The 23616-nt window shown below is 46.2% G+C and overlaps 1 protein-coding gene across 1 annotated transcript in view; it reads left to right on the top strand.

Annotated features, from left to right (window-relative positions):
- The window catches only part of LOC131198296 (SCO-spondin-like), a 139980-nt gene that overhangs the window by 74488 nt on the left and 41876 nt on the right, over positions 1 to 23616 (top strand). The window contains exons 57-71 of the mRNA XM_058182783.1: positions 2182 to 2304; positions 2391 to 2520; positions 3228 to 3353; positions 11183 to 11274; positions 11807 to 11986; positions 15935 to 16099; positions 16750 to 17002; positions 17172 to 17218; positions 18052 to 18210; positions 18680 to 18802; positions 19221 to 19369; positions 20706 to 20800; positions 20888 to 20940; positions 21474 to 21644; positions 22198 to 22368. Of these exons, the coding sequence (XP_058038766.1) occupies positions 2182 to 2304; positions 2391 to 2520; positions 3228 to 3353; positions 11183 to 11274; positions 11807 to 11986; positions 15935 to 16099; positions 16750 to 17002; positions 17172 to 17218; positions 18052 to 18210; positions 18680 to 18802; positions 19221 to 19369; positions 20706 to 20800; positions 20888 to 20940; positions 21474 to 21644; positions 22198 to 22368 (2037 nt within the window). The remainder of the gene's footprint in view (positions 1 to 2181; positions 2305 to 2390; positions 2521 to 3227; positions 3354 to 11182; positions 11275 to 11806; positions 11987 to 15934; positions 16100 to 16749; positions 17003 to 17171; positions 17219 to 18051; positions 18211 to 18679; positions 18803 to 19220; positions 19370 to 20705; positions 20801 to 20887; positions 20941 to 21473; positions 21645 to 22197; positions 22369 to 23616) is intronic.

The following is a 23616-nucleotide window of genomic DNA, read 5'->3' as shown; positions in this document are numbered from 1 at the left end:
AATTGGGATCCAGGACCATCCTCCCGCAAACAAGAGGAAAACGCTACACACGAAATCCACCCCCGCCTTCTGTAATTTTGAAAACACCAAATTTAAAGACTTGAAAACCATCCCAGCCCTAAAAGGGCCTAACGGGAAATACTGCAATGATGAAGCCGTTAAGGGCAACCTTTTCGACACGTTCTTCGGTTCAGTCTTGGTCAAGAGCAATGGCTCATACCACACATTTCCTAGTCGAACCACAACTAATTGCAACTATCTGCTACGTATCGATTGCACAGAAGAAAAGGTTGAAAAAGCGCTGCACAAACTAAAGCCACCTCTATCGATTGGCCCTGATGGATTATGTGGCTGCTTCTTGAAAAAGCTTTCCGCTGCTGTAGCAGAAACCCTAAGCACAATCTGTGAGGTACCTTTCAGAACCTATGGTCATTCCTATCTTCAGAAAGGGAGACCCCAGCCTAGTAGAAAATTACAGACCAATCTCTTTATGTTGCATCCCCTGTAAAGATCATGCGCACGATCCCGTTGCAAACCAGTAGTAAAGGTAAGTAGAACCCACCCCTGAGGAGTACCTGTCTCAAACAATCTAAGCCCCAGAGCTCACTGTAACAGCATTGCCAAAAAGGCATTGAATTGTTAATCTAATTTTGCGAAGCTTCTTCTCTGGTAACATTGTACTACAAACTATATATATATATATACATATATACATACACACATCATACCAGGCATACATACATACATACATACATAAAGGTAAAGGTTCCCCTCGCACATAGGTGCTAGTCGTTCCTGACTCTAGGGGGCGGTGCTCATCTCTGTTTCAAAGCCGAAGAGCCAGCGCTGTCCAAAGACGTCTCCGTGGTCATGTGGCCGGCATGACTCAAAGCCAAAGGTGCACGGAATGCTGTTACCTTCCCACCAAAGGTGGTCCCTATTTTTCTACTTGCATTTTTTACCTGCTTTCGAAACTGCTAGGTTTACAGAAGCTGGGACAAGTAACGGGAACTCACCCCGTTACACGGCAGCACTAGGGATTCGAACCACTGAACTGCCGACCTTTCGATCGATAAGGTCAGTGTCTTAGCCACTGAGCCACTGCATCCACATTACATCCATACATACATAATTTATAAATGCGTATGTGTGTATGTATATAGCTGTATGCCAAAACCTACACATCTGTATGTGTATATGTATTATATAATATTTTATTATAAATATATAATATAATATATAATGTATTGTGTTATGCTATTTGTGTGCATCTCTCATTCTCTCTCTCTCTCTATCTATCTATCCATCTATCTATCGTCTTATATCTATCTATCTATCTATCTATCTATCCATCCATCCATCCATCCATCCATCTATCCATCTGTCGTCTTATATCTATCTATCTATCCATCCATCCATCCATCCATCCATCCATCCATCCATCCATCTATCGTCTTATATCTATCTATCTATCTATCTATCCATCCATCCATCCATCCATCGTCTTATATCTATCTATCTATCTATCTATCTATCTATCTATCTATCTATCTATCTATCTATCCATCCATCTATCGTCTTCTATCTATCTATCTATCTATCTATCTATCTATCTATCTATCTATCTATCTAATCTATCTATCTATCTATCTATCCTGTTTCCCTCAAAATAAGACATCCCCAGATAATAAGCCCAATCGGGCTTTTGAGCACGTGGCAATAAAGCCAAACGCTTAGTTCAGGATTCAAAAAAATATAAGACAGGGTCTTATTTTTGGGGAAACACAATAACTAATTTATTACTATTTATAAATTATTATTATTATTTATCAAATTGATCAATTGGGATCCTCCTTATCATTAGCAAAAGAGAATCAGAGGAAATGTGGGCTGGGGGGAGGGTCTCATCCCTGGTGCCCTTTCTTTTCCTGTCCTCTCAGGGGTCACCCCAGTACAGTACGAGCCAAAAAGTGAAGATTCGGTGCACTCCAAGCTTTGCCTCCTGTTTAAACTGGGGGTTGGACCAGATGACCTCCAAGGTCCCTTCCGCCTCTGTCATTTGATGATTCTGTGAGGGTCTCCTGCTCGAACAGGGGGTTGGACTAGAAGACCTCCGAGGTCCCTTCCGCCTCTGTCCTTCTGTTACTTCTGCTCCTTTTCAGCCCTCGTCTTTCTCCCCAGACTGCGGCCCAGACATGGTCTTCGTACAAGCTGGGCATTGCGCCCGTGGCCTGGTGGATCCTTGCCCACAGACTTGCCGCCAATTGAGTGTCCAGAAATCCTGCCAGAGCAGCTGCGTGGAGGGTGAGCTCAGGGTCTTTGGCGTGGGGCGTGTGTGTATCTTTGAACCCCGGTAGATAATGCACCTCCATTGCCTTGGGTCCTTGCAGGGTGCCGTTGTCCCCCTGGTCTCTTCCTGCAGGAGGGGGGCTGTGTGAACGTGAGCCAGTGCCACTGCTTCTTCGACCACGAACACCGTCGGCCGGGAGAGATCTTCCTGCGGGATAACTGCAGCCAGTGGTGAGTGTGAGCAAACCCCGTCCCTTTCTCTGCAGACCTGCCGAATCTAGGGAGCAGCAAAATTGTGTGCTTAAAAGAAGGGAGCTCCGGCTTGTCGGAAGCTATTTGGGGGTGAGTTTTTCCAAATGGGGAGGGCTGGGAGCTTCCCTCCCAGGTTAGAGGATAATGGCCACACCTGGAATACCGCATCCAGTTTTGCTTGTCGTATTACAAAAATGGAGGTGGAGACTTTGTAAAAAATAGAGAGAAGAGCAGCTAAGGAGAGTAAGGAAATCCTATAGCATTTCTGGCAGACGGAAGTCAGAATGCTTTATTCAGTGAATCCTTGCAGTTGTTAAATTAATAATCCGGTTGTTAAGTGAATCTGCTTTCCCCATTGTCAAAAGGTGGCAAAAGGGGATCATGTGACACCGGGACACTGCGACTGTCATAAATGGGAGTCAGTCGTCAAACATCCAAATGTAAACAATGTGACCGGGGGATGCTGGAATCATTGTAATTGTGAAAAACAGTCATAAGTCCCATTTTTAAGTGTCATAACTTTAAATGGCCATTAAGTGAACTTTTGTAACTCAAGTTCTACCTGTATAAAGGGAAAAACATTCTTTGCGTGCACACACACCCTGAATTGTTTCTCTGGCGCCCCGAACCAGAAGCGAGCATCAATCAAGGGGGGAATGCTTAACCTCGGTTTCGTCCCCACGCAGCGTTTGTCTGGATGGCACGGTGACCTGTGACTCGGTGGCCTGTCCCGTGAAGTGCGGCTGGTCGGCTTGGTCTCCGTGGACCCCCTGCAGCCGGAGTTGCGGAATTGGAATGCAGCAAAGGTTCCGGTATGAAAGGGGGTATCCTGCAGCGCACCGCTTCCCCCGGGAGTCATTAGAGGCTACAATAGCATTGGGGGGGGGGTTTCGAGATCCGGTGGAAGTCGGGCACAGAATTTGGGATTGGTTGCACTGCACATTAGGAATCTATCTATCTAGCTAGCTAGCTAGCTAGCTAGCTAGCTAGCTAGCTATCATGTTTCCCCGAAAATAAGACCCTGTCTTATATTTTTTTGAACCCTGAAATAAGTGCTTGGCCTTATTTTCAGGTCTTATTATTTTGGGGTGCATGGAGCAAGACAGGGATCCTCTTGCCATTTTACCTGATTTCCAGCTCTGTTTCCTAACCCTAACCAGAGAAAATGGAAGGGACTGGCTGCGCATGCAGTTAAATATTTTCAGAGGAGGGCTTATTATTCAGGGAGGGCTTATTTTCGGGGAAACATGGTATCTATATATCCATCATCTATCTATCTATTTATTTATTTATTTTATTTGTCATAACAATATATGTAGGTATCATACAAAAAGATTATATAATATATAAACACATATATGGGTAAATATAAGGAAGTATATGTATATAGGAAGAAGAAAAGAAAAACAATAGGACAGGAATGATAGGCACATTTGTGCGCTTATGCACGCCCCTTATGGTCCCCTTAGGAATGGGGTGAGGTCAATAAAAGAAAGTTTTTGGTTAAAGCTTTTAGGATTATGGGAAGAGACTACAGAGTCAGGTAAAGTATTCCAAGCACTGATGATTCTGTTGCAGAAGTCATATTTTCTGCAATCTAGATTAAAGCGGTTAACATTAAGTTTAAATCTATTGGTTGCTCTAGTATTATTGCAATTGTCTGCATTGTCTTGTTAAAGTAGTCTTTAACAGGAAGGACATTACAATAGATGATTCTGTGAGTTAAACTTAGGTCTTGTCGAAGGTGACGGAGTTCCAAGTTTTCTAAGCCTAGGATTTCAAGTCTGGTGGGATAAGGTATTTTGTTGTTTTCAGAGGAATGGAGAACTCTTCTTGTAAAATATTTCTGGACACGTTCAATTGTATTGATGTCAGAGATGTGGTGAGGGTTCCAAACAGGCGAGCTGTATTCTAGAATTGGTCTAGCAAATGTTTATATGCTCTGGTTAGTAGTGTGGTGTTTTTGGAAAAGAAGCTACGCAAGATTAGGTTTACAACTCTTAGAGCTTTTTTTGCTATGTAGTTGCAGTGGGCTTTGGCACTTAGATCATTTGACATGAAAACTCCAAGGTCTTTAACGGGAATGGGGTCATCTGTAAGGTAATGTCCATGTACTTAGTGTTTGGGTTCTTTTTTCTTATATGTAAGACTGAGCATTTGCTGCTTGAGATTTGGAGTTGCCAAGTTTTAGACCAAGCGATTAGATGATCAAGGTCTTTTTGAATGATAGATGTATTGTCTGTGGTGTTAAATAGTTTGACATCGTCAGCAAAGAGAACACAGTTACTTGAGATATGGTCACAAAGATCATTAATGTATAGTATGAAGAGTGTTGGTCCAAGAACGCTGCCTTGAAGGACGCCACTCTTGACAGGAACAGGATTTGATAGAGCATTGCCAATTTTGACCACTTGTTGTCTGTTAGACAGAAAAGCAGATATCCATTTGTGAAGGGGTCCTGAGATGCCATAGGATTTTAGTTTTAGGAGAAGTTTATCGTGTACTACTGAGTCAAAAGCTTTGCAGAAGTCTATGTAGATTGCATCTATTGTTTTGCCTTGATCAAGATTTGTAGTCCATATGTTTTTACAGTGGAGTAGTTGTAAGTTACATGATAATTTTTTCCGGAAACCAAATTGTTTATTGGAGAGTAGGTTGTTAGTTTCTAAGTGTGAGGTAATGGATTGGTTGATGATTGATTCCATGACTTTGCAGGTGACGCAGCACAAAGAGATAGGTCTGTAATTTCCGACTAAGCTGGGGTCTCCTTTTTTGAAGATAGGGATGACTGTGGCTAGTGACCAAAGTTTGGGAAGGGAACTGGTAGTGAAGGCTTTATCAAAGATTATGCTTAGGGGTTCTGCTATATTAATGGAAAGTTTTTAAAGTATGCACATAGTCCATCGGGTCCAATAGATAGCAATGGTTTTAAGTTATGAAGAGCTTTTCCAACGTTATCTTCTGTGAAATCTATATGAGTTAGGTCATCATAATCATTGCTGGTACGTTTGTGGAATGTCGGATATGTGTTATCGGAGTTAACAAAAACTGAGCCAAAGAAAATGTTGAAGAGGTTTGCTTTAACTGTTTCATCATTGCATTCTTTGTTGTTAGAATCTTTTAGTGGAGGGATGGATCTTGAGTCTTTAAGTTTATTGTTAACAAAATTATAAAAGGCACGATTGGAATTTGTGCGCAGAAGGTTCTCTTCTTGCTTGGTGTGGTAATTTGTGGATTCAGTTTTATTTGGTTGCATATATTTCTGTAGCGGTTTTGAAATTTGCAACATAGCCTTTTTGTTTCTTTTCAGAGGATTTTTTTGATTGAAGCTTTTTATTGATATGGGTAGTTTGTTTTCCTGATCATGGTAGTCATTTGTGGTACATATAGTTTAATGACTCTATTGATCTCAAGTAGGAAGACTCTATAGTGGTCTTCAGCGGTTATGCAGGTTGCAAATAGATTTTGCCAGTCCAGAAATGAAAGATCGTTGTTTATAAGGTCGTAATTGGCTTTTTTGAAGTTGTAGTTGGGAATACTATTGTTATGATGATTTAAGTATGGACATATATTGAGACGAAAATCAATCATGCAGTAGTCACTGTTGGAAAAAGGTTCTTTAATTTGTAGTCCGTAAATTGAATTTGGGTTGTTGCAGAAGATGAGATCAAGGCAGTTGTTGAGTTTTGTATTATTGGTTACAAGTTGTTCAAGACCTAGGTTTGTAACAGCGTTGTATAGTGTAGTATGGATTGGGTCAGTTGAACATTCATTAGTTATCCAGTTAATGAGAGGTAGATTTAAGTCACCCAGGAAGATGAGAGGATATGGGCAAGAGGTAGCCCATGTTAGCATTGAGGTTAGCATATTTGCATGGTTAATGTCATAGTCAGGGGCTCTGTAGCATAGTAAGAATCGAAGAGTAGTGTCAAGGGATAGGTCGCATACAATAGTTTCAGGAAGAGAAAGTTTATGTGCTACTTGGATATTTTTTAGGTTCAGTGACTTTTTGTAAAAGATAGCCACTCTACCACCTCTTCGGTTTTCATGATCTGATCGATAGACTTGATATTCTTTGTTTGAGATAATGGAGTCAGGAAGGGATGAGTTCAGCCATGTTTCACAAACAAAAATGATATCAAATATACCACTGTTTAACAAGAGGATAAGTTCAGGTAATTTGTTAACAATGCTTTTTGCATTTATCAATTTGCATTTGAGATCTGTAGTGATTGTAGTGATCTAGCTATCTATTGTCCACAGTGACTCAATAAAACAACTTTTTGAGAAATCTGATTGTCTCATAATGCTGACTTGGTTGGGTTCATCAGTCAGAAACTTGACACTATGTTTGTTGTGTCCTGCAGTCACGTGACTGTATTTTATGATTGTTTTGTCCCCCCACCCTCCAAAAAATGGCATTTATTGCCATTTTTCAGCAAAACTGGGACTGCAGCATACTATTTATTTATTTATTTATTTATTTATTTATTTATTTATTTATTTTGTCAAACACAACAATATATATAAGCAGAAGCATGAAATAACCACACAAATTGAATACAATCAAAGGGAATATTAGGACAGGAATGGTAGGCACTCTTGTGCTCTTATGCACACCCCTTACAGACCTCTTAGGAATGGGGTGAGGTCAGTAGTAGAGAGTTTTTGGTTGAAGCTTTGGGGATTTTGAGAAGAGACCACAAAGTCTGGTAGTGCATTCCAAGCATTAACAACTCTGTTACTGAAGTCATATTTTCTACAATCAAGATTGGAATGGTTCATTTTAAGTTTAAATCTATTGCGTGCTTATGTATTGTTGCGGTTGAAGCTGAAGTAGTCTTCGACAGGAAGGACATTGTAATAGATGATTCTATGAGTTAAACTCAGGTCATGCCGAAGGCAGCGGAGTTCTAAATTTTCTAAACCCAGGATTTCAAGTCTGGTGGCATAAGGTATTTTGTTGTATTCAGAGGAGTGGAGAACTCTTCTTGTAAAATATTTCTGGACACGCTCAATTGTATTGATGTCCGAAATGAGGTATGAGTTCCAGACAGGCAAGCTGTATTCAAGAATTGGTCTAGCAAATGTTTTGTATGCTCTGGTTAGTAGTGTAATCTTTCTGGAGAAGAAGCTATGCAAGATTAGGTTTACAACTCTTAATGCCTTTTTTGCTATGTAGTTGCAGTGGGCTTTGGCACTTAGATCATTGGATATGAAAACTCCAAGGTCTTTGACAGGGTGGGGGTCATCTGTAAGGTAAAGATCTTATAGGCGTTACGGAAAGCTGGTTGGGCATTGAAGGGGGTGTGCCCCTTGTGGAAATGTGCCCACCGGGTTTCCATGCATTCCATCAGCCGAGGGCTCAGGGTAGGGGTGGGGGGGTGGCAGTTGTTATTAGAGAGAGTCTAGAGCCGAGGGAGACCACTGTACCTCAGATTGCCGGGTGAATCCTCTTGTGAGGTGGGGTCATAGGTGTCAGATGGGCTTGTTTGTCGCGTACCTGGCTCCTTGCTGCGTGACAGCTGCCCTGCCCGAGCTCCTGGAGGTGCTTGCTGGGGTGGCAGTGGAGACCCCCAGACTTATTGTCATGGGGGACTTCAACTTGCCATCTTCCGGCACATAATCGACAGCAGCTCGGGAGTTCATGGCTTTCATGACGGCCTTGGACCTGACTCAAGTAGTCGATGGCCCTACTCACATTGGGGGAGGCACGCTGGACTTGATTTTTATCTCTGGTCAGTGGTTGAAGGATCTGGACTTGAGGGATGTAGTCACTGAACCTTTGTCATGGTCAAATCACTCTCTCCTTCGCCTGGACTTTCTGACCGCTACTCAACCCCTCAGGGAGACGGAACCAATACGTTGGTTCCGTCCCAGGCGCCTGATGGACCCGGAGAGGTTCCAGACGGAGCTTGGGCTGTTTCCTGAGGGTCTGGCTCACGGCACGGCTGAGGAACTAGTCGCGGCCTGGGAACGGGCCGCGGCTGGGGCTTTAGACCGTGTCATGCCTTTGCGGCCTCTGACCCGGCGTAGATCCCAACTGGCTCCTTGGTTCTCCGAGGAGCTGAGGGGGATGAAATGCCGGAAAAGACGCCTAGAGAGTTCTTGGAGGTCCAGTAGTTTGGAGGCTGATCGAACACTAGTTAGGTCCTACAATAGGACCTACCTAGTGGCACTGAGGGAAGTGAGACGTTGCTACGTCTCATCCCTCATTGCGTCGGCAGATAACCGCCCGGCCACCCTGTTTCGGGTGACTTGTTCCCTCCTTCACCAGGGGGAGCGGGATGACCCATTGCAGGGACGTGCTGAGGAGTTTAACAGTTATCTATACGATAAAATCGTTCAGCTTCGGGACGGTCTGGACCAAAATTGGGTGGATCCAGATGAGACATCTGAGGGCAGTCTTGTGGAGATTGTCTGGGATGAGTTTGATCCTGTGGCTCCCGAGGACATGAACAGGTTGCTGGGTAGGTTGAACGCCACCACGTGTTTACTGGACCCGTGCCCCTCCTGGTTGGTACTGGCCACTCAGGAGGTGACACGAGGCTGGCTCCAGGAGATTACGAATGCTTCTTTGTTGGAGGTAGTCTTTCCGGCCGCCTTGAAAGAGGCGGTAGTGAGGCCCCTCCTCAAGAAGTCTTCCCTGGACCCAGCTGTTTTAGGTAATTATCGTCCGGTCTCCAACCTTCGCTTCGCGGCGAAGGTTGTAGAGAGTGTGGTGGCATGTCAATTTCCCCGGCACCTGGATGAAACTATCTATCTAGACCCGTTCCAGTCCGGTTTCCGGCCCAGTTACAGCACTGAGACGGCTTTGGTCACGTTGGTCGATGATCTCTGGAGGGCCAGGGATAGGGGTTGTTCCTCTGCCTTGGTCCTTTTAGACCTCTCAGCGGCTTTTGATACCATCGACCATGGTATCCTGCTGCACCGGTTGGAGGGATTGGGAGTGGGAGGCACTGTTTATCGGTGGTTCTCCTCCTATCTCTCCGATCAGTCGCAGACGGTGTTGACAGGGGGGCAGAGGCGCCTCACTTGTGGGGTGCCGCAGGGGTCGATTCTCTCGCCCCTTCTGTTCAACATCTATATGAAGCCGTTGGGTGAGATCATCAGTGGCTTCGGTGTGAGGTAACAGCTGTACATTGATGATACTCAGCTGTACTTTTCCACACCGGGCCACCCCAACGAAGCTATCGAAGTGCTGTCCCAGTGTCTGGAGGCCGTATGGGTCTGGATGGGGAGAAACAGGCTCAAGCTCAATCCCTCCAAGACAGAGTGGCTGTGGATGCCGGCATCCCGGTACAGTCAGCAGCGTCCGCGGCTGATTGTTGGAGGCGAGTCATTGGCCCCGATGGAGAGGGTGCGCAACTTGGGCGTTCTCCTGGATGAACGGCTGTCTTTTGAAGATCATTTGACGGCCGTCTCCAGGAGAGCTTTTTACCAGGTTCGCCTGGTTCGCCAGTTGCGCCCCTTTCTAGACCGGGATGCCCTATGCACGGTCACTCATGCTCTCGTGATGTCTCGTCTGGATTACTGCAATGCTCTCTACATGGGGCTCCCTTTGAGGGGCACCCGGAGGCTTCAGTTAGTTCAGAATGCGGCTGCGCGGGTGATAGAGGGAGCCCCTCGTGGCTCGCATGTGACACCTCTCCTGCGCAGACTGCACTGGCTGCCTGTGGCCTTCCGGGTGCGCTTCAAGGTTTTGGTAAAGCGCTCCATGGCTTAGGGCCAGGCTACTTACGGGACCGTCTACTGCCACCGATTGCCTCCCACCGACCCGTGCGCTCTCACAGAGAGGGACTCCTCAGGGTGCCATCGGCCAGGCAGTGCCGTCTGGCGACACCCAGGGGAAGGGCCTTCTCTGTGGGGGCTCCCACCCTCTGGAACGAGCTACCCCCAGGACTTCGTCAACTTCCTGACCTCCGAACCTTTCGCCGCGAGCTTAAAACTCATCTATTCATCTGCGCAGGACTGGACTAGATTTTAAATTTAAATTGGTTTTAATGGGTTTTATTATGTATACTGTCATTTTTAATTATGTGGCCATTTGGAATAAGTTTTTTAATTGATGTTTTATTTTGTATTTATATGTACTTTTTTATCTGCCTGTGAACCGCCCTGAGTCCCTAGGGAGATAGGGCAGTATAAAAATGCGAAAAATAAAAATAAATAAATAAATAAATGTCCATCGAGCTTGTACTTAGTGTTTAGGCTCTTTTTTCCAATGTGTAAAACTGACCATTTGCAGGCTGAGATTTGGAGTTGCCAAGTTTTTGACTATTCTGACAAAATCAAGGGTATTTTGAAGGATAGCAGCATTGTTGGTAGTGTTAAATCATCAGCGAAGAGAACACAATTACTTATAATATGGTCACAGAGGTCATTAATGTATAATAATTGCTTCGCTTAATGATTGCAGCATTTTCTTAATCACAGCAACACCACAGCAGTTGCTTAACGGGTACCACAAAAAGGTTGAAAAAATTATCCCTTTTACGAATATCACCACTTACAACCACGATGGGCAAGATCCATTACAGTCGTAAACCAAGGATTTCCTGTACACACCATCACTCTGAAAAATGAATGGAAAACTAAAAGCCACTTTAAAAGTTCCCCAAACTATCCTCTTTCTCTCCAGATCCCCCTCCAACCCGGCGGCGGCCAATGGAGGTGCCCCGTGCCAAGGAGATGCCCAGGAGGTGCGCGAGTGCCACACAATCTGCACTACAGGTAAGAGTAACGGTAACATCCATTATCACTTTCTGTATGGCGGGCCCCTCTTATTTATTTATTTCATACGGTATAGCAGAATATAACATTTATTCATTAAGAATTCACAAAAACAGCAGATAAATTGTCTCAATTTTGACAAAAGGCAACATAACTTTCTTGGTTTTTTTTTCCTTGAAGAGGTTTTCCTTCTCATTAGAGAAGCTTCTTCAGTTTCGACAGAAGTCCCACTTGCAGGAGCATCGCAGGTGCTCTTGGCCCCACTCACTCAAGCTTTGCAGGGGCTCGCAGCCCCGCTCACGTGAGCCACAGGTGCTCGTGTGCACGCAAGCTCATGCCTACACCTCCCACAAAACCATCCCCCCTTTCCACCCCCCACCTCTGGGCTGCCATCCTGGAAAGGTTGGGGAACTCTGTCCTATACCATTTCAGACCCATTGTTGTCCAGTCTCCTTTTTGTGACTCTGAGAGTCCAGGATTGCTGTCCCAACACGCACATACCCATCCCTGCTTCCCTCTTGTCTCCTCGCAGAAACGGCCTTGCTCTGGAGTGACTGGACTCCGTGGTCTCCCTGTTCCAAGACCTGCTTCTACGCCCCAGATCTGGTTGGCATGCGAAAACGATTCCGGCATTGCAACGGTACCTCACAGGCCGTGGGGTGTGATGGTGAGACCGTGCAGGAAGAGGAGTGTGACACACCTCTCTGCCCGGGTAAGTAGCTGAGCTACCCGGGTGAGTAGTGTGGCGCAGCCAAAATCTGCATTTACTGTCATGCCCCCATTGGAGCCTTAATCTGCAGAGGAAGACAAGCTGGAGACGAGGGGGCGGCTTTCTTGCCTTGGGAGGAAAATGGGGAGGGGCAGGCCGAGTCAGGCCAGGGCCTTTCAGGATTGGGATGGCTTGTAGGCAGGGAGGAAGGGATGCAGGATGACCAAGGGAGGCTAAGCAGTGAACATGAGAGGCAGAACTCAAGCGATGAGCAAGGATCGCCCCCTCCTGATCCTCGAGCACAGAGAGTGGAGAGAAGGCGAGAACAGCGCAGGCTGACCCCTCTTCACAAGGCACACTTGGGGACTGAGACTTAAGGAGACGTTGCGGGGAGGGGTGTCTGTCGGGAACAAATGCTGAATTCATGGAGTGTTGAGTGCGGTTGCTGATATTTGAAGTTTCCTGCATTTCCTGCTTTCTTCCTGGCTTTGTGGATTCATTGCCTTGTTCCTTTGCTTCCTGGACTTTATTGATTTATTCCCTTGCTCCGCTGGATTTCTTGTTTTGCAGCCACGGTGGTGCTGGACTATTTGCAGCCAGAGGCTGCCCTGTGTGTGTGTGTGCGTGTGTGTGTGTGTGGTGTGTGTGTGAGAGTCTTTGGGGGAAATTTGAAGCAATGAAAAGGGTGGTTTGAACTGTGTTGCCTGGGTGCTGTGCCCTGAATCTTCACAGTTTACTATGTCCAGATTGACTCATTCGAACACCCAAGATTCATTTCGCCTTTCATTCATCGTCCCTTTCAGGGTACGGGGTCCTGTACAGGAGATCCTCGTCTTACGAGCTCCAAATTTCCCTTACTAAGCGAGATGGTTGTTAAGTGAGCTTTCTGGACACCGTTGTAAGTGTCTCCTTAAGCTCCATAAATTTAGCTCAGCTTTAATTGGAGCTTAATTGAAGCTTAATTTTGAATTTCATAAATTAGCTTTGATTGAAGCTTCATTCAGTTTTAGCTTTGATTTTCATCTGATAAATTAAGCTCAGTTTTGATTCAAGCTAAATTGGGGCTGGCCTGATTGATTTAGCGGGCTTTTAACAGGGGTTTTATTCTATTTTGTAATTTTCTTACTTAATATTTTTAACATACAGCGATCGAATTAGATTTTTAAACTAGATATTGTATTTTAAATTTTTTGGATTATTGGTGTTTTATTTACTGTACACTGCCCTGAGTCTTCGGAGAAGGGCGGTATAAAAATTTGAAAAATAAATAAATAAATAAAGATTAACTTTAATTTTCATTCCATAAATTAAGATCAGCTTCGATTAAAGCTTAATTTAGGCTTAGCTTTGAATTTCCTCTCATACATTAAGCTCATAAATTAATTCAAGCTTAACTGAAGCTGATTTTCATAAATTAAGCTCAGCTTTGATAGAAGCTTAATTCTGGCTTAACTTTGATTTTCATCTCATAAAATAAACTCACTTTTCATTCAAGCTGAATTGAAAATTAACTTTGATTTTCATTTGATAAATGAACATCAGCTTTGATTGACGCTTAATTTAGGCTTTGCTTTGATTTTCATCTCATAAAAAAGCTCAGCTTTCAATAGAATAGAATAGAATTTTTATTGGCCAAGTGTGATTGGACACACGAGAAATTTGTCTTTGGTGCATAAGCTCTCAGTGTACATAAAAGAAAAGATACAATTGTCAAGAATCATAAGGGGATCCTACCAGAGAAAATTAATAAAGAAAATATATGTTTGATTATACATGTAATTACAGCAGTAAGAATAGTTTTTGCGCAAAATTGGAATACCCCTGGAAGGAGAAATTATTAGAAAAAATTTAGATTGTGCAAATGATTAAAGAAAGAGAGGATTCAGAATATTTTAAGATATGGGATAAATTTTACCATTGGTACAGATAAGTAATGGATAATTATGTAAGAAAATCATAATAATGTATTCGTGGAAAAATGGTAATAGCTTAAATTGAAGTGAAAAAAGAAGAAACAACAAAATGATGGAGCCAGAAAGAAAACACCGAGATGTCAAGGAATTGCTGATGTTTTAAATGTATGTTTGTCTATAAAATAAAAAACTTTTTTAAAAAAGAATAATAAGGTACAACACTTAATGATAGTCATAGGGTACAAATGAGCAATCAGGAAACAATATCAGTATAAATGGTAAAGATACAGGCAACAAAGTTACAGTCATAAGTGGAAAGAGATGGGTGATGGGAACGATGAGAAGATTAATAGTAGTGCAGATTCAGTAAATAGTCTGACAGTGTTGAGGGAATTATTTGTTTAGCAGAGTGATGGCCTTCGGGAAAAAACTGTTCTTGTGTCTAGTTGTTCTGGTGTGCAGTGCTCTATAGCGTCGTTTTGAGGGTAGGAGTTGAAACAGTTTATGTCCAGGATGCGAGGGATCTGTAAATATTTTCACGGCCCTCTTCTTGATTCGTGCAGTATACAGGTCCTCAATGGAAGGCAAGTTGGTAGCAATTATTTTTTCTGCAGTTCTAATTATCCTCTGAAGTCTGTGTTTTTCTTGTTGGGTTGCAGAACCGAACCAGACAGTTATAGAGGTGCAAATGACAGACTCAATAATTCCTCTGTAGAATTGGATCAGCAGCTCCTTGGGCAGTTTGAGCTTACTGAGTTGGCGCAGAAAGAACATTCTTTGTTATCCTTTGTTGATGTTTTGATGTTAGCTGTCCATTTGAGATCTTGCGATATGATAGAACCTAGAAATTTGAAGGTTTCTACTGTTGATACTGTGTTGTCAAGTATTGTGAGAGGTGGAAGTATGGAAGGGTTTCTCCTAAAGTCTACCACCATTTCTACGGTTTTGAGTGTGTTCAGTTCCAGATTGTTTTGGTTGCACCACAAGGCTAGTCATTCGACCTCTCGTCTATATGCGGATTCGTCATTGTCTCGAATGAGACCAATCACTGTTGTGTCATCTGCGAACTTCAGTAGCTTAACAGATGGATCATTGGAGATGCAGTCATTGGTATACAGAGAGAAGAGTAGTGGGAGAGCACACAGCCTTGGGGGCCCTGTGCTAATTGTACAGGTATTTGATGTGATCTTGCTTAGCTTCACCTGCTGCTTCCTGTTTGTTAGGAAGCTTGTGATCCACTTACAAGTCTGTTCCGGTACCTGTAGCTGGTTTAGCTTAGTTAGAAGAATGTCTGGAATGATGGTATTGAATGCTGAACTAAAGTCTACAAAAGGACCCTTGCATAGGTCTTCGGAGACACAAGATGTTGTAGGATATAGTGCAGAGCCATATTAACAGCATCATCTGTTGATCTATTTGCTGGGTATGCAAATTGCAAGGGGTCTAACAGCGGATCCGTGATAGTTTTCAAGTGGGACAGCACTAGCCTTTCAAAGGTTTTCATGACTACAGATGTTAGAGCAACTGGTCTGTAATCATTCAGTTCCTTGATGGTGGGCTTCTTCGGCACTGGGATGATGGTAGAGCGTTTGAAGCAAGAAGGAACATAACACATCTCTAGTGATTTATTGAAAATTCAGGTGAAAATGGGGGCCAATTGGTCAGCACAGACTTTTAAGCAAGAAGGAGTTATCTCGTCTGGGCCTGGAGCTTTTCCTGGCTTTTGTCTGTGAAATAGGTCCTGCACTTCCTTTTCTGTGATCACTAGGGGTTGTGAACCCAATGAAATGGGGTCAGTTGTAGGAGGGTTGGCTGTTGTTGGTGTGTCTGAGATGGGGGTTGTGGAGATAGGTGGCTGTAGTTTCCTTTCAAACCTGCAGTAAAACTCATTCAGGTCATCTGCCAGTTGTTGATGGAACAATGGAACTTAATTCAGGCTTAAAGCTTAATTTAGACCAGTGGGGAAGGAGGACTGGGCCTTAAAACCCCTGGACTTGTCCTGATTCAGCCCCCCCCACTCCCACATATCTCTCTGCAGTGGAGGGGATCTGGACTCCTTGGTCGGCCTGGTCTCCCTGCTCGGCACTCTGCGACTCTGGGGTGCAAACTCGCAACCGCACCTGCTCCAAGCCTTCCTATGGGGCTCCGGGATGCTCGGGCCCACTGATCCAGACCCAGGATTGCAACACGCAGCCCTGCAGAGGTATAGGTTTTAAAATTTAATTTAATTTTTATATCAAATTTCATTTTTATATTTAATTTAATTTCACTTTTATATTTCATTTCATTTTTATATTTATTTTAATTTTATTTATTAATTAATGGGGCCGTGGTGGCTCAGGCTGTAAGATAGCCTGTTATTAAAACACAGCAGCCTGCAATTACTGCAGGCTCGAATCCCACCAGGTCCAAGGTTGACTCAGCCTTCCATCCTTTATAAGGTAGGTAAAATGAGGACCCAGATTGTTGGGAGGGCAATAAGTTGACTTTGTAAATATACAAATAGAATGAGACTATTGCCTTACACACTGTAAGCCGCCCTGAGTCTTCGGAGAAGGGCGGGATATAAATGTAAATTAAAAAAAAATTAATGTAACAACTTAATTTTAAAATTTTAATTTAATTTAATTTAATTTAATTTAAATGTTGGTAGGGATCTTGGAGGTCTTCTAGTCCATCCCCTAGCTCAAGCAGGAGACCTTACAGAAATACAGAAGGACAGAGTTGGAAGGGATCTCAGAGGTCATCTAGTCCAACTCCTGCCCGAGTGGGAGTCGTCCAGGCCGCACAACCGTCTCCTGCCCTCATGCCTGGTCAGCCCAGCTGAATCTCTTGCTCGTCTTCCACCTGCAGCGCAGTGCCCGGCCAATATGGTCTACTTGACGGTGGAGGAGTGCCGGCGGAAAGGAGGCGCTTGCCCCCGGCTCTGCTTGGACTGGGACACCCAGGTGGAGTGCACCTCCCCTTGCCGGGACGGCTGCCATTGCCCCGAGGGGCTCTTCCTCCAGAATGGAACTTGCGTGCCGTTCAGCCAGTGCCCATGTTACTACCAAGGGGAGAGTTACCCGCAAGGCACCACCGTCCGCCGAGACTCTTGCAACAACTGGTAGGAGATTCTCAAAACTGCCCCCCTTTTTCCTTCCCTTGCAAGGGGTGGGGGTCACCATCCGGCTTAATTGGGGAGGGACAGGCACTACCCCTCCCGTGGGCACCCCGATTGATCCTGGCATCCAAAGGCTTTCTGGATGCTGAAGGTTGGTGCTATTCTGTTCCAGCACCTGCCAGGAGGGGGCGATGGTATGCAGCACAGAACCTTGTCCAGGTAACTTTTAAATTAGGGGAAAGTGGCGGGCAGGCGGGGGGGGACGGACGTTCATGATTTTTCTGACGGGGTGTGTGCAGGAGGACCCAAAGACCCAGTGGGGGTATTCAGCCAATTCGGACCAGTTCGGGCAAACCGGTAGTGGCGACCTGACCACCCGCCCTGTCGCTATGCTGTCCTATTTAGCCACATTTTCTAAGCCACATGCATGTCTGCAAGCTGTGCATGCTCACATTTTTGGTGCACGGCGAACTGGTGGTAAACCTATGTGAAACAGACCACTACAAAGACGCCACCCACCCACCCGCTCCTTCATCCATTGATTGGTTTTTGAGAAATTTAGACACAGGTTTTGAAATCGGACAGCTTTTAACATCAAAAGGGGGGATTATTGAGTTCCCAAAAGGAATCGCCCCTCCGAAGATGTCAGGATGCAGTTCCCATCATCCACTGCCCCTTACAGGGGATAATGGGAGCCGCAGCCTGGCGGATCAGACATCAGAGTTTTTCTCAGTTTTGGAGGTTTTAAGATGTGGGGACTTCAACTCCCAAAATTCCAAGGGTCGAAGTCCTCCCCTCTTAAATCATGCCGGCTGGGGGATTCTGGGAGTTAGTTAAAATATGCTGACTGGGGAATTCTGGGAGTTGAAGTCCGGTGTTGAGAACCAGCATCCTAGCTCAATTAAGTCTCCTTTGTCCATTGAGAACAGGGTTTACCGTGGAACCTGTAACTTTGCAGGTGCTCTATGGGGCTTCACCAGGTGGATAGACAGGTAAATTCGGGCTCTACCTGGGAATGGCCTGATATTCCTCCTCCTCCTCCTCCCGGACAGGCAACTGCAGCTGGACCTCCTGGTCTGTTTGGAGCTCCTGCAGTCGGACTTGCAACGTGGGTACCCGTCGGCGGTATCGTGCCGACGCTGAGCTGGAAGGGCAGAACTGCCAGGGGTCCAAGGTAGAGATTGAATTCTGCAGCCTGCAGCCCTGCCCAGGTGAGAGAGAGAGAGAGCAGAATAGCAGACTAACAGAGTTGGAAGGGGCCTTAGAGGTCTTCTAATCCAACTCCCTGATCAGGCAGGAGACCCTTATAGCATCATGGACTAGTGGAGTTGGAAGGGACCTTGCAGGTCATCTAGTCCAACCCCCAGCTCATTCCGGAGACATGGTTGTCCAGTCTCCGTTTAAGAATCTTCTTAAGACCTTCTGGTCTTCGAGTCTGGAACTCAGCTCTCCCACTGAGCAGCCATGAATGCCAAAAGGGAAAAGATTCTGGGCACAGGGTGTCTGAGCATGTCTAGAGTGCTTTTCCTGGAAGGCGGCGATCGCCAGTCCTATTTTCCACCGAGCAAGACAGAATTCTGGGGGAAGTTGCAAGTCCTTCTCCACTAGGAGGGAGGGGGTTTAAGAAATTGTGGATTCCCCTCCCCACTTTTTCTGACCCCCATACAGGGTCTGGCGTAGAATGGGGCCCCTGGTCGGCCTGCTCGGTGCCCTGCGGGGGCGGCTACCGGAACCGGACAAGAGCCAGCATCAGCATCTTGGGACGGATTGACTTCTCAACCTGCAACCTTCAGCCCTGCAAAGGTGGGCTTCCTGGCTTCAATGGAGGTCATCTACATCTCCTCAAGCGGGAGACCCTTAGAGAATGAAAGAGTTGGAAAGGGACCTTAGAGGTCATCTAGTCCAACCCCCTCCTCAATCAGGAGACCCTCACAGAATGAGAGAAATGGAAGGATCTCGGAGGTCATCTAGTCCAACCCCCTCCTGAAGCAGGGGGCCCTTGCAGAATTAGAGAGTTGGCTTTGGAGGTCATCTAGTCCACCCCCTTCCTCAAGCTGGAGACACATAATTGTGGAATAACAGAGTTGGAAAGAACCTCAAAGGTCATCAAGTCCAACCCCCTCCTCAAGCAGAGGGCCTCAAGGATCCTTGATCGATTTTTCATTATAAAACTTTTCCTTAAAATCGTAACTAAGGTCTTTCTCTCGTCCCTTCCAATCAGGTGAGGTTCCGGGCACCTGTCCGGTGGGGAAAGTATGGCGAAAGTGTGCCGAAGGGCCGGCTTCCTGCGCAGAACTCAGCATGGACGACGACACTGGACACACGACGTGCCAGCCAGGGTGCTACTGCCCCAATGGCACCGTCTCGCTGGTAAATACCCCAAGAGTTTCTGCTGCTCATCTCAGCCGAGAGATCAGCACCACCAAACTGTATCTCTGCCCACCTGTAAAGCTCATGCGAAAGGCAGGTGAGGGCACAACCACTCCTTAGATGGTGTGCGACCTGAGCTGGTTTCATGAGGACTAGCGCCACAAGAGTGGAGGGAGCTGTGCCTGGAAGAGGGGGAGCCTTGTGTCTCGAGAGTCAAGGACCATTCGTCGCAGCCAACTCAACATGGCCAACTCACCACAGCCAACTGACCATGGTTTCCTCAACACGGCCAACTCAATATGGCCAACACAACATGGCCAACTCATCACGACCAACTGGCTATGGTCAACTCACCACATCCAACTCACCATGGCCAACTCACCATGGCCAACTCAACAAGACCAACTGGCCATGGTTAGCCCACCACAGCCAACACATGACAGCCAACTGGCCATGATTAACCCACCATGGCCAGCTCACCACAGGACAAGAGCTACACAAATATCAAACGAAAGATGGAATATAGTCGTTCAAGAAAGGATGCAAAAAGGAGGGATGGAATGAAAGCTGAAGGACAAAATGAAAACAATTTTTTATTGATTGGAAATCATTAAATTGAATTGTTCAATTGTCCTCCAGCGAATTGGCCGGGATACATTGTTCCAGAGTGAGTTGGCTGCAGCTAGTTGGCTGTGATTAGTTGGCTGCGGTAAACTGGTCGTGGTGACTACAGGTACTGTGTTTCCCCGAAAATAAGACCCTGTCTTATATTTTTTTTTGCCACCAAAAAAAAGGACCCAGGTCTAATTCTTGGGGGGGGGGCGCATGTCATCCACTGACTCACCTGACTTGTGCACGTCTCCCCCTGCCTCCTTTCCACTGTCAGAGGCCTTCAGGAGCTGCTTCTTCTTCTGCAGCCAGCAAGGCTTTCCTGAGCGTCTCTGCAGCTGGAGCTCCGTTATTGGGAACAGAGGCCTTCAGGAGAAGCCCTGCCGTTGCAGGAGAAATGGGCCACCTCCCCTCCTATCCCCACCCAGGCTTAATTTTTACCTGTGCACCCTGGAGTGGGTGGGGTCTTAATTAAGGATTATATTGGGCGCATGTGTAAAAAAATAAAGCTAGGACTTAGTTTCAGAGTAGGTCACATTTTCAGGGAAACACGGTAGTTGGCTGTGATGACTTGGCTATGGCAATTTGGTCGTGGTAAGTTGACTGCAGCCACTTGGCTGTGGCGAGTTGGCTGTGGCGAGTTGGCCATGGTGAATTGTCCTCCACGAGATGTCTGCGGTGAGTTGTCCCATTCCAGTTCCTAACGCAACTTCTTCTCCCCTTCCAGAACAATATGTGCGTGCTGGCGGAGGCCTGCCCGTGTGCCGTAGAGGGGAGGATCTATGCTCCCGGTGAATCGGTGGCTAAAGGTTGTGAGAACTGGTCAGTCTGCTTCTCCTGTTGGTCCAGCTGTTTCTTCTTCTCCCATCATTGCTGTGGCGTAATTCAGATATTTCCTTCCTTTCTCAGTTCCTGCGTCGGTGGGCAGGTGGCAAATTGCAGCCGGGAAACCTGCGGCGATGGTAAGGAAGACCCTCAACTTCTGACATGTTTACTCATGATCCTCGACTTACCCCCTGCTCAAGCAGGAGACCCATACAGAGTCACAGAGCTGGGAGGGACCTCGGAGGCCTTCTAGTCCAGCCTCAGAATAGAAGACTTCCAAAGTCCTCTGCAAATCTGTTATTCTGAGAAGGAGGAGAGAAGGGGGTTGGACTGGATGACCTCCAAGGTCCCTTCCAACTCTCTTATTCTATGATTTTGTCATGCTCTCCTACTTGAGTAGGGTGGTTGGACTAGATGAACTCTGACCCTGTTATTCTATGATTTTGTATGGCTCTCCTGCTTGAATAGGGGGTTGGACTAGATGACCTCCAAGGTCCCTTCCAACTCCATCATTCCATTATTCTGCTCCTGGGTGCCCAAGTACCTGCCTGAATTGAGTAGTGTGCATTATCAAGGGAGGGGGTGGATAATCCATGGCGAAAGCCCCCCCCCCCCGCATTATCCAAAGTTCCGATCTCCATGTCTGGTTTCCTTTCTTCTCCCGTGCCAGTGAATGGTCAGTGGTCTGAATGGACCCCCTGGAGTGAATGCTCGGCGTCCTGCGGGCTGGGACTACAAAACCGATACCATTTCTGCACGGATCCTGCCCCTTCCGGGATCGGATTGCCCTGCCTAGGTCCGGAACGCGAAGACAAAGCCTGCCAGCTCCAGCCGTGTGCCCGTAAGTCCTGCTCCCCTCCCTCCAACTCTTCCCCACCCAAAGGTGGGGTGGGGTCTTCCCCAGAAGAGACCGGACAGTCCGTTGTCTGAAATGGCATAGGGTCTCCTGCTTGAGCAGGGGGTTGGACTAGATGACCTCTGAGGTCCCTTCCAGCTCTGTGGTTCTGTAAGGGTCTCCTGCTGGAGCTGATGGTCAGACTAGATGACCTCCAAGGTCCCTTTGATCTCTTGGGGTCTCCTGCTTGAGTAGGGAGTCAGACTAGATGACCTCCGAGGTCCCTTCCACTTCTGTGATTCTGTCAGGGTCTCCTGCTTGAGCAGGGGGTTGACTAGAAGACCTCCAAGGTCAACTAGCCAGATATTTTCCGAATATGCCAAAAATAACAGAATCACTGAATTGGAAGGGACCTCGGGAGGTCATCTAGTCCAACCCGCCGCTCAAAATAATCACCCCATACAGCTACGGTGGCTGCTCTCCTCCACCTTTAGCGTATGGTGTGAATGAGCGATTTGGCCCTTTTGGTGATTCCGTAACCCAAGCCTCTTCTATGCAGGGCCTGGGGATTGGGGGTTTTGGAGTCCTTGGACGTCCTGCACAGTCAGCTGCGGGGGGGGCCTGCGGAGCCGGAGCCGAGCCTGCGACAGCCCCGCCCCCCGAGGAGGCGGAGACTACTGCGAGGGACCGCCCACTCAGGTGGAGCCCTGCCACTTGAACCCTTGTCCAGGTAAGTGGAGGAAAATCAGCAAGGTTGGAAACAGCTCGTCCTCGACTTACAGCGAATGCTTCATTTAGTGACCAGCCACAAAACTAGCCAAAAAAACCCCAAAAAAAATCGACTTAGGACTTAGTTTGTCACACTTACCGACCGTCACAGCGTCCCCATGTCCACGCCGTTGAGCTTCGGGACGTTTGGCCACGGACTCACAGTTATGACGGTCACAGTGTCCCTGGGGTTGTCAGATTCCCCCTGGACTTTGTCAAGCAGCTGAGCGAACAACTGGAGAGTTCACAGAAGCCAAAAATAAAGGCATAGAATGGGAGACAAAGGTCTCGCTTAGCAATGTCAATTCTGGTCGTTAAGTTGAGGACAAGCTGGAGCTGGGCTGCCTCACAGCTCCTTCACCCCCTCCAAGTTATTTGAAATCGGGTTTTCTGGCTGACTTGGTTAATCCTGCGAGGTAGGCTGATCATCCAAAATGCCCTTCTCAATGAGAACTGGAACTTAATCTCCTATTTTAAGTTAGATACCGTTTTAGGGGAGATGCCAGCTCATCCTCGACATTCGGCCACAATTGAGCCTGAAGTTTCCATCACTAAACGAGACAGTGGTTAAGTTCAGCCTCATTGTACAACCTTCCTGGCCCCGGTTCTTCCGGCAATCCCCGCCATTATGTCACTAAAATGGTCATTAAATGAATCTCCCTTCCCCAGCAACACAGTCGTAAAGCGAATCTGGCTTTCCCAGTTGTTAAGTGAGTTTTGTCCCATTTAATGACTTTTCATGCCATGGTCATTAAGTGAATCACTCTAGTTGTTAAGTCTGTAACATGGTCACAAAGTGAATCTAGCTTTCCCAGTTGTTAAGTGAGTTTTGACCCATTTAACAATGTTTCTTGCTACGGTCGTTAAGTGAATCCCACCCCCAGTGGTGAAGTCAGTAATACCGTTATTAAGCGCATCACCAGTTGTTAAGTGACTTTGTCCCCCTTTCATGACCTTTTTTGCTCCTGGTCATTCAGTGAATCCCGACTGTGCTGAAGTCAGCCCGACGGTCGTTAAACGAATCACGCTTCCCCGTTGACTTGGCCAGTCAGGAGGTCGCAAAAAAGGGGTGGATCACATGACCTCTGGGACTCTAGACAATTGCCAGGTGTTTGAATTCTGAAAGTGCCTACCGTTTTTCTTTCATTATATGTGTTTATATATAATGTTGTGACGAAATAAATAAATTTTTAAAAAATGTGAAAACGGT

This window comes from Ahaetulla prasina, chromosome 4 (genome assembly GCF_028640845.1).
Source record: "Ahaetulla prasina isolate Xishuangbanna chromosome 4, ASM2864084v1, whole genome shotgun sequence".
In the NCBI taxonomy this organism is placed as follows: Eukaryota; Metazoa; Chordata; class Lepidosauria; order Squamata; family Colubridae; genus Ahaetulla; species Ahaetulla prasina.
The sequence above is the reverse complement of the archived record's forward strand: the minus strand, read 5'-3'. Positions and strand labels throughout refer to the sequence as shown.